Source organism: Rhodamnia argentea, chromosome 7, assembly GCF_020921035.1.
Source record: "Rhodamnia argentea isolate NSW1041297 chromosome 7, ASM2092103v1, whole genome shotgun sequence".
In the NCBI taxonomy this organism is placed as follows: Eukaryota; Viridiplantae; Streptophyta; class Magnoliopsida; order Myrtales; family Myrtaceae; genus Rhodamnia; species Rhodamnia argentea.
Window position 1 is genome coordinate 2,526,455 of NC_063156.1, and position 16,869 is coordinate 2,543,323.

Sequence of the window (16,869 nt, forward strand, 5' to 3'; positions counted from 1 at the left end):
GAGTCACGACAATCATCCTAAAATTATTTGGAATTCAGAACACTTTCCGTCCATTACAAAGAAACATGTCATTTCGGGACTCGGAGCCATTTCAACTTCACCATCCATAGCCTCAAGGATTTGAAGGACAGAGACAGCATATTTCAAGAAATCGGCGGTCACAAAAGCATCATACCCTCTATCTACCAACCAATCTCACGCCATCGCACACGTCAAGATTTGCCAATCGGAGTGCTTCACCTCTCGAATCGGAAAGGCTATACACTTCAAATCAAGATTTGTAAGCAAATTCACCACACCTACATGCTATCTCGGTCTTAAGTTAGAGTTCCGAAGCGTCACACCATGTAAGAACTTGGTGTATCCAAGGAAGCTGAGTTTTCCATCAGTGTCTCTGATGCAGTTATCGAGTAGAGACTGAGCTCTAGGATCCAGATTCAGCTCCTGCATAAGGCAAAGCATACGTGATTTTGTCAATCCAATTTCTAGGTAGGCACGAGATGATTTCAAAAGCTGCAGATGCACATACACTTGACAATTCATCAAGGGAAATGACCCGGTTTCCTTCTTGTTCAAAATACTCGAAGGCAGTATTTGCAATCTGGTCCCAGTCTTCACGAGCCTCAAGCTGATGTGGACTGATTGCCGCAGCACAAAACTCTTCGAAGCTCATTTTCTTATGTGAGAGTGGTTCCATCTTAAATCGCGTAAAATAAGAGTTAGCATGGACAACAAGCATCATAAATACATGATATAAGTAATCTGACTTTCCAAAAGAACGAGGCAATGCAAATCTCTCATTATAGATCACTCATGAGACATGAATTACTTCAGATATGAAATTTTGGAAAAAAAGAATCTTACCACATCTAAAATTTCAGGAACCCTCGACTCCTTCATGGCATCAGTTAGATTTTTCATCAAAGCCTGCATTTTCCTTCAGAAATCAATTGCAGCCAAAGCAGACCAAGTTTACAGGTACTTAAAGAGATGAATTATCAAGAACGGTAACAAAATCTGATCTTGTGCTGGTCGGAAGGTCAAAATAATACTAAATTGGCATTGATGACATATATGGACATGTGTATTTTCCAAACACAGCCCAGATACAAATTGCCAAATAAACTGTAAAGGGTAATAATCACCCACCACTTTAAAGTTATCAAGAGAAACATATCCATTATTTGGTTCCAAGAGATTATATTGGGCCCTGAGATACACATGCTCATCCTCCGTTAACGCTTTCGAGAGAGCCTGCATAATTTAAAACAAAAGCAATGTCCCTAAAGTTAATTCACATAACCAAATCAGATGCACAACCTAAAGCCAGATTACTCCAGTATAGAGGTGAAGTGACACTTTTGCCACCCACTTCACGAGTAGGCCTTGTACTATTAGTTCTCTTAAGTCAAAGGAGCAGAATAACTTCTTCTAGAAAGCAGTTTGTCTATGGTTAACAAGATGGAGAAAGATTACCTTTAGTGCAGACCGTTTGAAAGGGGTGGCACGAACATAGAATTTAACTAACTTGTAGATTGAAATATCCAAAGGCATGGCACGTTTTTCATCTCGTATCCATGGGTGAGCTGAAAATACAGCAAATTCCGGCGATTTAGCTAATGATTAGTTGGTTAACTGTAAATAGTAACACATAACCATTCTCATGTTGACTTGGTTGATCAGAAAAACTTGCATTTGTCATAACACAATTTTGGCCCTCACTATAGTTTGCATGTACATTTCTAGGGCATAAATATTCTATGATGCTTATACGTAACTTGTTGTTTAATTTTTTTTTTTCCTCCTTTTACCGAAGGAAAAGGATAATTATATTGTTTAAATATCATGAATATTATTCTCAGACAGAAGCACTAACTTTAGTCGCCTGTCTAATTCTTAAATGGCTAACGCTACAAGAGTTCCTGCCCTGTCAATTGAAAAAACTTACTTAGAGCCTGGGCAGCAGTCATTCTTTTTCTGTAATCCTTGTTCAGAAGCCTTTTCACAAAATCTTTAGCCTCTGCTGATACCATAGGCCAAGGTGAATCATGAAAGTTGGGATCTGCTCTAAGAACAGAGCGAAAAATTCCAGATTCAGTCCGAGCCCAAAATGGTCTGCTTCCACATAGCAATATGTATGTTATGACCCCAATACTCCACATGTCAGCTTCAAGGCTATATGATCTATGGAGAACTTCTGGTGCAACATAGTATGCACTGCCAACAACATCACTGAGACGGTGACCTGTGAGTGCATGAAATGTCAATTTGTTGAGCTCAAGGACAAATACAAAAAAATCACAGAGACACCGAAAGGAAAAAAACGGCCATATAAGATTGGATCTCTTATATGTTCTACCGCGTGATTCGGACACTTGATCATCCAAATGAACTCTGAAGTCCATTATTCATCCAAAGGCTAAAGGAAACTGAACTCTACAATCGTTTTCAATTACCAGTATAGCTGGTAGAAAGGAGCATTTCAGAAAACACATGCAAAAGGGGAAGCAAGCTGCGTTTTGTAAGATGTCAATGGCTGAGGGGCTATGAAAAACTTAATTATATGATATATAGTGCCAATTGACAGCATTTTAAGCCAAACTTGGTTGACAAATTCTAGCAATTCAGTCTATGCCGCCAGGATCATACATGGGAGATGACCATGACTGAATAAATTAAGGCCCCCACAATACGTCAAGAAGAAGAATTCATTTCACAGCCCCAGTATTGTTTTCCTTATGGTCATCCTAGGCCCAAAACTTCAAATGACCGAATTGTTTTATTTGGCCTAGGGTACTTACTCCATTAGATGGAAAAGAAGAGAATTAAGGAAAACAGTTGCATGAAATATCTTCTCAGAACTGACAAAAAGAATGTTTATCGTCTCAAGAAGTACTGTGACTCGTAAGAGACCAAATCTGTCGTACATTTACAGGGAATATAAATTCTAGTGGCTCATGGACTGTATCTTTTCCAACAAAATGACGAGAAACCCATATACATTTCCCTGAAAAATGAGACAATTACCTGGCCCAATAAAATCAGAGAGGCCGAAATCAATAATCTTCATTGGCGCGTCCTCGTCTCTTGTGGAGAATAGAAAATTCTGCCATGAAGTCAAGAGAGAAAAGAATGGTTGGAAGATGATGACGTCCGATTAACATAAATGAAAGAGCAGCAGATACACAATGTGAATATCCTGCTTTGATAGTCTCACATGCAAGAGTAACATACAACAAATTCGAGACATCTATAGCAGCAAACCTCTGGTTTTAGATCACGATGCACAACACCTTGAAGATGAAAAGAAGCAACTACACTCAGAATTTGAATCACTATATCCTTAGCTTCCTCCTCTCTGTATCTACCACCTCTATAATGAGAGTAGCAACAAATGAAAAAAAGCAAGTTTAGAAAATAAGCTTCAGTGCCTTGAAAAGAAAAGTCAGTGGCAACTTAAACGGTCATTATTTTTACCTGGATAAAATACGGTCAAGTAGTTCACCACCTTCACACAATCTGACAGAAAACATAAATCTCAACTTTAGAATACAAATCCCCAAAAATTGATGGAATCCGGCCTATAGCAGCTTGTCAGTTCATTTCTGCAAGTCTAATTACATAACATAGCTCACATTCATTAGCTTTCAGACTCTGGGAGAACACATGCAGGAGGAGACAAACATAAAGGAACTGTGGAAGATGCTAGATCCATGGCTTCCATGACATAGCTATTAAAGCTGAAGATTGAAACAGAGATGCACGTACTCCATGACTACGTAGACATTGTTGTTGTCTTCAAATGCATCATGAAATCTAATAAGGTGCTTGTGTCCTGCTAATCCCTTTAATATTTTCACCTCTCGACGAACGTCTTCAATTGATATCGCTGATGTCATCTGCCAAAAACCACGCATCAGTGCTCAAATTAAAATGCTGTGCAACAGGTATTGGAGGGAGGAGTGGGGTGAGAATTGCGGCCTACTTTTTCAACTTTATTGAATTCGAAAATTGAGATTAAATAAGTGTACAATTTCAACAGAGAAAGTACTGAAATTGAAACGGTCAAACAACCGCCTGATTATGATGTTTCAGCACATGTATCTTATATCAGGTACAACCACCTAATGTCTGGTGTCCTGATCGAACAAAAAGCTATGCAGCAACTATACATATGGTTCCTTCATCTTGACGAAGTATCTACATATGTGCATGCTCTATGAAAAGGCAGGTACAACCAACCAAGAAGAACATACTTACAACACCTCTATCTTTCAGCAACAGGATATGATTTCTAACTCCTATCACTTGTTGCTTCCAGTTTCAACAGAAAATAAATCCTTAGCCTAAGTGGTCAGCTCTAATTTTTAGCATCCATGCTCAACTTTCTTGCACTTATATGGTGCATCCAATCCTCTCCAGAGAAACAGTCCCCTTCAATCTGTTTTGAGATTTAGCCAAGTCGGTAAATTAGGGTTAACATTCTCCTTCTCTTTTGAAGAACGCATTAAACAAGTCCAAGGATCAGTTCATTAGATCCTGAAACTGATGAATATTCTCATACTATCAGGAAACCTTCCCCTCAGCGATGCTGTCGAGTTCAAAATATCGAACCAACATTTTTAGAGGTACTTCTTTGCTTCTGTTTCTCAAACAAGCAAACTCGATAAACCTCAGATCATTCATTCATGAGTTGTCATCCCCAAGCATCACTGACTTGCCTTCTTCCTGCTGACTAAGTGCTCACCAAAAACACTTCAGTCAGCTTGGTTTTCCTCCTTTTCCACAGGCTGGACAAAACAACGCAATCAACAAAGATTACCTTGTACTTCTAAATTTAACATCAAAACATGTCTGCTGGTGAAAGTACTCAAACTCCTATGAGCTATGCCATGGCCATGGAAGTTCAATCTGCAGCTAAGAAACCCCCACATTTTAGTCATGGAATACTGCATGTCTTGAGGTCCCGCCCCAGCATGACTACTCAAATTCATATTCAATTTAAGTGTAACTACTGCTGCTTGGGAATTACCGCTGAACTGATCAGAGAATTCTCTCGGACTAGACGAGCATAATTTCCCCAAACAACAGAACAGATTGACAATCGATTCACGTTACAGCTAGATTCAAACAACGAGAACAATAACACAGCGGATAAACGCCGCTGAGTTGTAAACTTTCAATAGCAGTAACACATACCACACACCTTAGCTTTTGAAATGATCTTCACGGCCACATTCTGACCCTTGAGCTCTCCTTTCTTTCCCTTAGCCCAGCACGTATGACCGAAGTGCCCCCGCCCCACCTCCTTCCCGAGCTCGAACCTCGCGCCGAAGTTCTTCGCGTATCCAAAACTCTTATCCAAAGGCGGCTCCGCCTCTCCCTCCACCACCTGCTCCTCCGCTATCGGCCCCTCCTTAGGTGCAGCTCGGCCACGCCGCTTCGCGATCAATGACATGATCGGCCTCGCCGGAGACGGAGGCGGAAGCGGCCACCGGAACTTCCTCAGCGGAGTCCTCGCCGGTGACGGGGACGCCGCTACTCCGGCGGGCAGCGGGCTCGGGAACGGGCTCCCGGAGACGAAGCTCACCTCGCCGGCGCCCACAGATCGCGCGGGCGACGATGCCGGGAGCGGCGACGGCGGTGGCTTCGGCCGCTCATCGGGCCGAGAATCGGCGAGCGGCGGGACCGCGTAGTTGGCGGTGGCGACGGAGCTCTGCTTGCTGCAGCAGTGGCCCATCGGCGAAATGCAGCAGCTCGACCGCTGTCGCTCAAGGTCAAACGATCGGGACGCAGAGAGAGAGAGAGAGAGAGAGTAGAGACGACGGTGCGATATTGAAAAGGCAGTTGAAAGCCGGTTGATCAAAGAAGAGAAAAACATATAAAAGCGAAGGCGGGGGGGTGAAGTCGTCCCCTGAGGCTCGCGTCTCGACCACATCACACTGACGCGGCAATCACAGCCGTCGATTGGAGATCAGACCGACGAAACGGCCGGTCAACGGCGCACCGTCCGGGAATATTCTACCCAGCCGAGGTCGCAAGGATGAGCCGTGAACCATGGGATCACTGGAGCGAGAAAACGCGTTTATATTCAAAAACGGGGGTCGTTTCGTTAATTACATTAATTAATTGCGCCCGTTCAAACAAATAGCAGGAATCGTTCTCGAGTATTTCGGTTATGATTGGTCGTTTGGACATCATCGGCGATTTGTTTAATCCCTCTGAGGACTCTTACCATCGAATACATCGCGGCTTGATTTTTGACTGTCTTGTCATAACGAAGTTTGTGCGCGCGAGTGTGGACACTTCGGACTTTAGATGGCCGACGGAGGAGGGTGGAGGCTCCAGAACAGACAAGAGGTAGGTCACCGAATCCGGATTGCCCCTTTGAAAACGGGAGCCGGTGGATCTCCCATGACCAAGACACGACCCGCCCGGTTTCTAGACGCGAGCCTCTGGAATCTTCGCTCGAGCCTGACTCGCTTGCTTCGTTGCATCGCGCGGTGTTAGATTATATACATTTCGGAGGAGGCCCCGTCGCATCTGGCAATGCGGTGGCTCGCTTGCTTCGAGAGCGCCGAAGAATCTTCCCAAATTGGAGTAGGCGGTTCTATTTTTCCAAATTGCCGCCGCCGCCGGTCGCACCCCACCACCATCGCCCATCGGCTGTCGCTCGGGCAACGCTTTCATAATCCCTCACTCTTTGCAGGCTTTTGTGTGAATCGTGAGAGGAAGTTTTTCTTTTAGTTTCTTTCGAAATCCATCACCCTTGATAGGCTTTTTTTATGGACCGTGGGAGGAAGCTTTTCTTTTAGTTTCGTTCAAAATCCCTCACCCTTTGCATGTCGCCGCTGCCGCCCCACCGCCCGATCACACCCTACTAGTGCCCACCGATCCTCACATTGTTCGGATCTCATGTTCGTTTGTTTACAAAGTGGGGAAGAGAAAGAGCCGTTGATATTTTCGATTTGGAAAAATACCACCAAAAACTCTAAATTATGCGCACTGTGACACATTTATCCTAAACTTTTTTTTGTGACATCAAAAATTTCAAATTTATATCCGTATGACACATTTATCTCAAATATTTTTTTTATGACACAAAAAATCTCAGACTTATATATCTTGTGACACATTTACTCTCAAATTATCTTTTTGTGTCATACAGATATAAATTTAAGATTTTTAGTGTCACAACAAAAATTTGGAATAAATTTATCATACCGATACAAGTTTAGGGCAAATGTGTCACATCGATAAAAATTTGAGGTTTTTTGTATTATAAAAAAATTAGGGAAAATGTGTCATAACAGTATAGCTTAGAGGTTTTGGTGGCTTTTTTCCTTTTAATTTTATAAATTTGGTTTTTCTTTTTATTGAAAATTATTTTGGACAAAAATGCCCTTATTTCGGCCGCCCAAAAAGTCACGTGCTCGCCGCGGGCTGTTACTTCGGACTGTTATTTTTTGTAAGATGAATAAAAATGAAACTAGTTGAATTTTTTTGGGTCGGAAAATTAGGCGGATTCAAATGACGGATAATAGCATACCTTAGCCCATTATCCAAAAAAAAGAAAGGAAGAAGAGAGGGAAAAAAAAAAAAGGAACCTTGCTTACAAAGCGACGCCGTTTTGCTCAAAGAACAGCGAAAAGAGCCAGGGAAGAAACCCAAAATTGGAAGTGAAACGAGGCGACAGGGAGAAGAGAGGAGAGAGAAAATAGAGAGAGACAAGGAAAATGGGGTACGTATTGCGGGTGAGAATGGCGTCTTTCTTCGCCGGAGCCGCGACGGCGTCCTTCATCGGCCTTTACATCCTCCACAACGACTACAAGGTCGCTCAAGAAGCCGTCTCCCGCCAGGTAACCGTTCGTCGTCCCCAGTTCCCTCCCCGCATTTTCTAGGGTTCTATACATATTCTCTGCGTTACGATCGATCGCGGTCTACGCTGTTGCATACCGTTGTGTGAATTCCATTCCGTCGATCCCTCTTGAGTTGGATTCATCACATTCGTAGGCTGCCTGATCCTTGGGAAAGACCGATTCGGTGAGCTTTTAGGGGATTCGACATCTTGTAACAGAACCCGTTGCACGAGCCAATGCGTTGCTTCGCATTTGACTTGATAGGTGCAAGGGTATGGTAGAGAGGTTAGAGACCTGAAATTGAGACGAGATGCGAATGATCTTTGTGAATTTTTTTCCTTTTTTCATGAGCTCAGGACCTGTGACTCTTTGCTCGCGATTCTTGGGCTGCTTGGGAATCTGGTTTTGTCTTTTGAGTGTGAGTAGTTGTGCTGACTACAAGTAATAATGAGTATTGTCTAAAGTTCTTCTGTTGAATGTGCTGCGAACAATCAGGATTAAAAAGCTTGAGCATGATAAGGATTCGGATTCAGGTGTCAATTAGGATTGCCTTGTTGCCCCTTGACCATGGAAATGAGATCACTGCTGAAGCAACCGGATGGAATTGTATTTCTGAAAGGAAAATGATGAGCTAATTCTCTTTTTCAATTTTCTTGAAGCATGTAAACTGCGGGACGTATAGTTGGTGTTTGTTTGCTAATTTTCCCCGTCTTTAACTAATCTGGTAACGTATTTGCAATTTGCATGTGTTTCCAACGGTCGTCTTAGTTGTTTAGGTCTCGACTGATGCCATTTTCCCCTTCATCTACATTTTTAACCTGTATGTAAAAGTGATTCTTCTTGATTCTGAACAATGAGTAAGGATAATGATCTTATCCTTTTTACTTCCTAGACCTCTGAAGTTGTCACCGCATACTAATTCTTTTTCCCTTCTCAAAATGAATTGACCCCTCTGCATAAACGTAAACCGTAATTCATGGTGCTTATGAGTGACTTCATGGGTGGTGGAAGTAGGATGATCTGTTTACAAGAAACTATAAATTCTGATGAGCTATTAGTGCCGTAAGAAAATATTGGACTTTAGTGATCTATCTTCGTTTCCTTGCGCAGGCTCTTTTCAAACCTCTTTCCTTGCTACTTTTTCACTAGTGTTGTTGGAAGCTAGATAATATCCAGTTGCTTCGAGAGAGACTATCAAGCAGAACCTACCGTGTATATGATGAGAATCCCGTGAAAGTATAGATCCTGGAGGTGTTTCTCTCTGGAGTTAATCTGTTTGAGGATCTTCATGGTTGTTCTATCACATACACTGGATTCTTGGACATGTTTGCGCTAACTTGCATAGACGGGCATTATGCCGACATGTTTGAATGTGTTGGGACTCCTTGAATAGTTAAATTAAGTGTAAAGACATACATATGTAAAGAGTTGCTCTCTTCTTAGCTTATAAGCATGAATTATAATAAGGAATTGCAGGATCTGTGTTAACAAGATTATCTTATATTCATTCTACTGCTGGACGTTGTTAATCCTGTTGAAGTTGGTCGATACAACTGATGTTGAAGGCAGTCTATTGTGCGATGATTATAGGTTGCAAAAGCAGGTGTGTGCTTGTCTCACTGGTGATTATTTTCATTTGCACTTGCAGATGAAAGGGCTTCACGCTTCACTGGATAGACGAATTTCCGATCTGGAGAAGTTGAAGCAAGCCAATACTTCCGATCACGCGGAAGCAACTGAGTAGATCCCTGAGTCATCTTCTTGGTGCTGATGTACTGCCCTCCTTATTTTTGTTTTGTTATGTACTCAACTAGGGCAGTGCCTTTCCAGTCTTTCCTGAAATTTTAGCCCCCATAAGAGAATAACAGTAATTAATCCAGCTCTACTGAGATCACTTGACGGTTGTTTCTTGCAAGACTTTCGTCCGGTTTTTGCTTGGTCAGAGTGTCTTTGTGCAATCAATTTTAAGTGCACTAAATCGTGCTGCTGTTTCTATTTGCAGCAATGATAAATTTTGCTCCTCTGCTCTTCAGGTTCTGCACTCAAAAGTTTTTTTTTCCTTGTCCGTTTAGGGTTGGCTCCATTCTTCATGTTCTGAAGTGAATTTTCGGATCAACTGAAACTGATGTCTCTTTTAATTAGTCCCAGGTGCGATGACATAATTTACCCGTCTCCGGTTTTCCAGTGGAACAAAGTCAACTCAGTTTTATACTCGAGATGGTCAATGAAATTAATCAGAAAAGTTTGTTTGCAATACAGCTTTCAAAGACTTGATTTGCTTTCCATCTAGCACAAGCGAGTAGCAGCCTTGCTTCTGACTTGTGAGCTTGCCAGCGCTTCATTTTTTGCCTTTGGATTCCTTGCCAGCGCTTCATTTTTCGCCTTTGGATTGCTCAACGAGTCAGTATGATTTGTAGGTCTGAATGTGATATCATGGGTTCCACATCAACTTATGAATGTGGAGCCGCTCCTCCTCCTAATGCACAGCATGCATGACAATTACAAAGCATGAGACCTCTCAAATAGGTGGATCAGATCAAGTTTGAGTCGGGTCTTAAATGGTCCGACCTAAATTGATCCATTAATCCGTTTATGACCCATTTATGACCCATTTATGCATAGTGTAAATTTTTTGGTCCATACTCAACCTGACTCATACCGGACCTAATCCATATTCTTAAAATACTTTTATATTTTATTCAATATAAGATTATATATTTCTTATAAATTTTTGAAAAAAAAATATATTGCTAATTGTTGACTATTTTTATAATTTAAACAGAATCTGAATTTTTTTTAAAACTGGTTTTTTTTATGTTTATTTCTTTTAAATGTTCTGATTATTTTTTGTCCGAATTTATTTATTTTTTATTTATTTTTCATCTTTTTTCTTTTCCTTTTTTTAATTTTCTCTTCCTTTTACCTCTTTCCTTCGCCGTCGTTGTGCCTCAGCAACCGGCCAGCAGCACTGCCGATCCCTGCGAGCTCAAACCCTCTCGACACAGATCTAGGCGAGCCCGATCTCCACCTTCGTCTGCAGGGCAAGGCGTCGCTCGATCCCCAACTTCTCACCGCCCTCAGCCAACGCTTCAACCAGTCCTTTTCCTACATCTCATTCAGCCTCCCTGTTGCGTACAGATGGTATAGTCGTCGATCGCGCAAGGAGGCAAATGCGGTTGAAGAGCTCGGGACAGGGCAAGGCGAAAAAAGAGAGAATATGCATGTATAGACACCAAAAGGATTTCGACAAATCCATGTTCACCCATTAGCGAAGGGGAAAAAATAAAAAGGAAGAGGGGTGAACTTCTGCAATTGTCTGTTCTAAGTCGGGACGAGAAGAGCCAGTGCGACCTCCATCCACGGACTCAGTCCTCTTGGCCATACCACGTCGCAATTTTCCATTTCGATTTGAGAGGTTAGCATTTGGGTTAGATCCGATTGAAATCCCTAGAAAAAGGAAAACTGCACGACTGCTTTGAGAGAGATGGAGACTTCGAGAGAGAGATTGTTTGGCGGTTGGAGAAACTGGTGAAGCGAAGCGAAGCGCTCGAAGCGTGAACGATATGATAGTCTGAGGTTAGAGGAAGAAGACGGCGAGCACAACAGACAACGAAGGGAAAGAGTAGAAGGCTGAGCCCTATTTTAAGAGAGTTGGAAATGGGTTTATTTTAGAACCCATTTTGAATCCATTTATTTTAGGCTTGTTATTTCTCAACCCATTATGATTAGGTCATTCAAATAGAAGATGGCCTATTTAAGTAATATTGAGTTAATAAATGGGTTTGAGACCCATTTTGACAGATCTAGCATACAACAGTAAGCCGTCGTGTTAGGGCTTAACCCGGCCACATAGCTCACCCGAGAGTTGTATTTTCAGTGATCTAGGCACCAACCAGACTATTCTATTTACAAGAACAAAGTAGGAAAGATAAACGTAACATGATTTCCCCTAAATATTTGATCACATGCCCATCTACTTAACTGAACTTCTTTAAATCACTGAATTAACAGTGATCGCACATTTTGTTTAACAAATCTTATGCTACAAATCCAAGGCCAGGAACCATACGAGCATTGATAAAATGTTTTTTTGTCACGTGCCTTAGCCCTTTCTAAGACAATGGTGAAGCGATAGTAAAACATCTTTTAGATGCACTCATCTTAGCAAGTTGTCAATATATACGATTTCATTATACTTAAGGGTGTGTTTGTTTCACGAAAACTATACAATATGAGAGATATTTTCACACAAAAAAAAAAAAAACGATCGTTTGTATTACTTACAAAAAATACATGAACGAAAAGAAGTTTCGTAAAAATTTGACTAACTTTTATAAGTGATATAATTAATTATTTTTAAATTTTGAATTTTTTGTGAAACGAACGCATACAAGCTTATAATCGTAGAGATCTCTAGTGGATAAAACGAGAAGGATCAATCTGAAGAGAACGCAGCTAAATGCGGGGCCATATCCAAAAACATTGAAAATTTGAGTGACTCGTTTGAGAATACAAAGAAGAAGTGGATGAACATGCAAATACGACGAAACTATTCGTCACTGAGTCACTGACTCGATGGGGATCGACCTCTCCGGAAGGAGCAAGAGCGATCGATCGCCATTGTCGCCCAGTGCGTGGTGATTTGACCGGTGACAGCTTCTTCATCCTCCTTCTCCATGGCTCCAGAAACCTCTCAATACTTCACCATCCCTCTCCACTCTTCTCTTTTCTCTCTATATATTCCCCGCAAACCTCGCTGTGCCCTTCAGCTTCTGGACGAAAACACAGAACCCAAGGACCTCCAGTTCCGCGTCTTCTGCTATTGCTTGCTGTGCTGTTCATCCGACAATGGCTTCGGCGTTGGCATCTTCGCCCTCGACCCTGGTCACCGGCAGGGCCCCTCGTCCCGTGCGGGCCGCGATGGCGCCGTGCTCCGTAGCGTTCCCGCGGAGAACGCGCTGGAGCGGCGGCAAGCCGTCGGGGCTGTCGGTGGTGAGAGCCCAGGAAGGCGACAAGAAGGACTCGGCGGTGGACGTGCAGGTGAGTAAGAGCGATCAGGGACAGGGGACGTCCGTCGAGAGGAGGCCGCGACGCTTGGCCGTTGATGTCTCCCCCTTCGGTAAGCACTTCGATCCTTTGTGTTCGATCAGCTCAGTGGGATTTATCGCTCCGTTAAATGCGTGCGCTAATTTCGGAAGCTCAATGCGTGGGACGCTCATGTTCGTTAACTTCCGTTCCTGAAACATTGATGACGGCTTCGTTTGGGAGAGTTTTTAATGCGCTGAAGGGATGTTTTCCTTTGCAATCTTCAATCGGTTTTAGGTTTATTCGATGATAAAAGAGAGTTCTTTTAGGGCACCAATAAAATGTTTCTTCCCAATTCGCCTCGACAACCTTGTTCTATCTTTACAGTAACAAAAGAAAATCAGCCATGCATTTTTCTTGTGTAGGTCTTTCCCCTCTTAAACCATCTGACACTGCTCACAGCATCGCGCATCGTCTAGGGAATGTGATGAATTTTGCAGTATGGGTTTGGTTAACCAATCTGTAAATCAAAACCAAAGTGGTTGAAGATTCTCTGTGGTGAAAATTTTGGATTGGACTTTACTGGACTAATTGACTGAATTATGCTAACTATTAAAGAGTTACTTAGATGGCTGCATGATGCAAAAGCCATGCCTCATTAAAGTTCATGTGGTCCTTTCTGTAGAGTTTGTCATGATCATTAGAAACAGACAGAAAAGGCTTATCGGCTTCAATCGCAGGCTTATTGGACCCGCTATCGCCGATGAGGACGATGCGTCAAATGTTGGACACAATGGATCGGCTGTTCGAGGATGCCATGACACTACCTGGCGGTAGGAACAGGGCGGCCGGAGAAATGCGGGCCCCGTGGGACATCCATGATGACGAGCACGAGATCAGGATGCGGTTCGACGTGCCCGGACTTGCCAAGGAGGATGTCAAGGTGTCCATAGAAGACGACATGCTGGTCATCAGGGGGGAGCAGAAGAAGGAAGAAGGTGAGAGGGATGTGTGGTCAAGCCGGAGCTTCAGCTCCTACGACACCCGCCTCCAGCTACCCGACAACTGCGAGAAGGACAAGATTAAGGCCGAGCTCAAGAACGGGGTTCTTTACGTCTCCATCCCGAAGACGAAAGTGGAGCGCAAGGTCATCGATGTGCAAGTACAGTGAAGTTCCACTGAGTGGTCTAAATACCTGAGTAAGTAGCTTGCTATGTGTTCTCAGTGGAGGCTATTTTGTCTTCAGGCCTGATGCATGTAGGATCTCTACCGGTTTTGTATCTAATACAGCTTTTAGTGTGAAATAAAGGCTGCCGTGTTCGTATTCCTGCCATCTCCTCTTATTTTGTTGGAACTGAGGCATTTTCATGCCTATTCCTTGCAGAATTACTGACAGCATTACCGAATTACCATCGTGAGAAATTGTTCATTCAGCTCCTTTATGGAAGATGGATAAATTCTTCGATATAGATATATCTAAGATAAGATGTGAACGAAATAAAAAAAGTTCAGAACATTAGACTTCTCTCGTTCCTCAAAATGAATCCGCGACCGCATAGGATCTGGCTAAGGTATGCTGATGAAAGGTGGGATGTCTTCTTCAAGCAAGATGAGGGAATCTTTTAAGCTTAAGATCCCTGCCTTGTTCAAGGGAGAGCTGCGTTGTCTGTTCTGGTTTGTGTTCAAGTCTTTCCCTTTTTTTTTTTTTTGGGTCAAAGTTCGAGTCTTTCCTTTAGATTGCAACTTTTGACTTGGTTTTCTTTGAATGAACTGGTTCGTGGCATGATTACTGGTTAAATAGAGCTTTCCTAGATACAGGAGAACCCGACTTTTAGCCTTTTCTCCCACCGCCCGTGTCCTATATCACCTTCAAACATGTATGAAGAATATGGTTTAGAAGTACTCCCTGCTATGCTTCTGCTAAGAAGGCTGATTGAGGTATTATCGAGCCCTACTCTTGAATTAAGCCTCTAATACAAAGCTTTGTCCAATTGAATAATATCAAATCGAATTTGCATTGTCTATATAGAGACTCCGATGCCTTCTGCCGTTGAATCGCTACCAGAAAGCCACTACATCTACTTGGTTTTTAGCAATATACGAAGGACAATCCAGGAACCTTGTGTTTGCAACTCACGATTCATCTCCTTTTTAGCAGCTGAAAAACATTTTAAGCTCGTTGACATGGACCCCAAATCATGAAGTCACTATCTGATAGGAACACCGTACATAGTGGGAGACCGTGGGTTACTCCGTTAGACATGAGAAGTTCATGACAGATACATTTCTGCTTGACATGGAAAAGCGGCGGGTTTAAACAAAGGGGAACAGTATTACTCTAGTTCTCTTTAGAAATTTCATACATATGAACAACTATCTGCCTGTTCTGTACTAATTACGTTACAAGTAGCAATGACGGAAACCAAAATAAAGCGCCGGCATCAATCATTACCTTCGGGGATAGAATCGAGCTGAGGCCTCCAGTTTCTAGGAGAATCAAGACCCCGGTCGTGGCGATCTCCTTTCTCGATTCCTGCCAAAACCTCCTCAACAGAAACACTCTTTGACAAAAGCTGTTGAAGCTGTTGCTTTGTGATGACCATCTTTATCCTCTTCTTCACACCATCACTCTGTTCTGACTGGCCAACTGGAGATGGAACTCTCTCTGGGCCAATTGTAGCAGCAGCAGGAAGAACATAGTAAACCTTCCCCAGTTTCAGCTTGTGATTCGGCGGAAGCCGCTTCCCATCTCCCTTTGATAGGCTGATCCCCGAGCCTCCCAAGTTTGTCGATAAGTCTTTAACTAGAACCGGGGTGGTGAGCTCTGCTATCTTCCCATCAAGCTTCACAATCTGCAAGACTTTACCCTGCTGTCTTGTGGAGATACTGAGGCAAGAAGCACAGTTTCCTCTACAGAGAGCAACAAAGTTACCCATCTCCCGTTCCTTAAGAACACACACAGATGAAAAACAGCAAGTGCATCTCTCAAACTAAGCAGTTTCTCAGCATTGTCTATGAAGGCAGAGGCTCATGTGAAAAGACAAGATTCCAGAGCGAATGAGGAACATCGGCCCAAATGCTTTCTGAGAAAAATATATGGGCATTATATTAGTGGTGAGTGCTGTCAAGATGGAGTTGAGAAAGCTACATTAAAAAATAGAAAGGAGGAGGCATAGAGGCATTTAAATATGAGTATGAACTAAAGATTTTTTGTCTAGAAGAGGAAGATGTTAACAGTCCATACGCATGCAATGGGACAGGTCGGTTAGTGGAAGGTGATGGGCATTGGGACACTGCTCTTGTTAGCCCTTTTGGTGTCCCAATGTTAGAGTCCTTTCTTATTGTCTCCCACACTTTTTGCCTGTACCCAGATGGCCCAGCATCACTGGTGAAGGGCCATGTTGCGCTTTAACCTCATAAAGATCATCACTTTAGGGCATGGAGGAGGAAAATATCTTCACGGAAAGAGAAAAAAATAAAAAGAAGGCCATCAAGAAGATTGTTGGTACTCCCATGAATCCCAGAGGCTCCGTTCTTGTGGAATATCTTGATCATAATCACAATCAACTTCCCTTTATTTAAGAATATTTTCATTGAATATTATCAAAAATATGATGAAGATATTGATTCTTTCCCAGGAACAAGAATTTCATGCTGAGGGGCTTGTTTTAGGTGGGTGTGCTTATAACCAAAGGGTGGGAAGAGGCGACTAGTACCTAAGCGTCTCTAGAGTTCCTGAACCCGTTTCACAATGTGTGAGTTGGATATAACTACTTCACACCAACCAAGATCAGAAAGACCGAGAATGGCGAGCCCGTCCAAAATGGTAGCAATCGATAAACCTCTCCACATGAGATATGCCGCAGGCAGCACGAGCATCCCGGAAAGGGGAAAAACACCGGCCGATGTTCCTTAAAATTAGGAGGGCCCTTTTGCTCTAGATAATAATGTAGATTACAAGGTCATAGTTGGTCATCCGTCACCC

At 42.7% G+C, this 16,869-nt stretch overlaps 4 protein-coding genes and 1 long non-coding RNA gene across 6 annotated transcripts; 3 read left to right on the forward strand and 2 right to left on the reverse strand.

Annotated features, from left to right (window-relative positions):
- Positions 1-5: 5 nt before the first annotated feature.
- LOC115754261 (CDPK-related kinase 3-like) lies at positions 6-6,107 on the reverse strand. Of its 2 annotated transcripts, none has more exons than XM_030693226.2 (11): positions 5,207-6,107; positions 3,769-3,899; positions 3,478-3,519; positions 3,265-3,373; positions 3,028-3,106; positions 1,949-2,245; positions 1,477-1,586; positions 1,150-1,254; positions 865-927; positions 530-697; positions 6-444 (listed from the first exon to the last, which is right to left on the reverse strand). In XM_030693226.2, the coding sequence occupies exons 1-11, from the start codon at positions 5,936-5,938 to the stop codon at positions 307-309; spliced, it is 1,974 nt and encodes a 657-aa protein (XP_030549086.2). In that variant the 5' UTR covers positions 5,939-6,107; the 3' UTR covers positions 6-306. The 2 variants fall into 2 exon arrangements, with proteins under 2 accessions (XP_030549086.2, XP_030549087.1); XM_030693227.2 differs by having other exon boundaries at positions 5,200-5,338.
- A 1,565-nt stretch (positions 6,108-7,672) lies between these two features.
- On the forward strand, positions 7,673-9,871 carry LOC115754271. The gene is made up of 2 exons (XM_030693242.2): positions 7,673-7,859; positions 9,508-9,871. Exons 1-2 carry the CDS (start codon positions 7,737-7,739, stop codon positions 9,601-9,603), a joined length of 219 nt encoding a protein of 72 aa, XP_030549102.1. The 5' UTR covers positions 7,673-7,736; the 3' UTR covers positions 9,604-9,871.
- A 2,720-nt stretch (positions 9,872-12,591) lies between these two features.
- On the forward strand, positions 12,592-14,217 carry LOC115754268 (small heat shock protein, chloroplastic). The gene is made up of 2 exons (XM_030693238.2): positions 12,592-12,978; positions 13,625-14,217. The coding sequence occupies exons 1-2, from the start codon at positions 12,708-12,710 to the stop codon at positions 14,053-14,055; spliced, it is 702 nt and encodes a 233-aa protein (XP_030549098.1). The 5' UTR covers positions 12,592-12,707; the 3' UTR covers positions 14,056-14,217.
- Positions 14,218-15,325: 1,108 nt separating this feature from the next.
- LOC115754269 lies at positions 15,326-15,820 on the reverse strand. The gene has a single exon (XM_030693239.2). The coding sequence runs from the start codon at positions 15,818-15,820 to the stop codon at positions 15,326-15,328; it is 495 nt and encodes a 164-aa protein (XP_030549099.1).
- A 95-nt stretch (positions 15,821-15,915) lies between these two features.
- LOC125315933 lies at positions 15,916-16,601 on the forward strand. The gene is made up of 3 exons (XR_007199244.1): positions 15,916-16,159; positions 16,256-16,389; positions 16,523-16,601. It is a non-coding gene; the product is annotated as an uncharacterized LOC125315933 (long non-coding RNA).
- Positions 16,602-16,869: the final 268 nt, after the last annotated feature.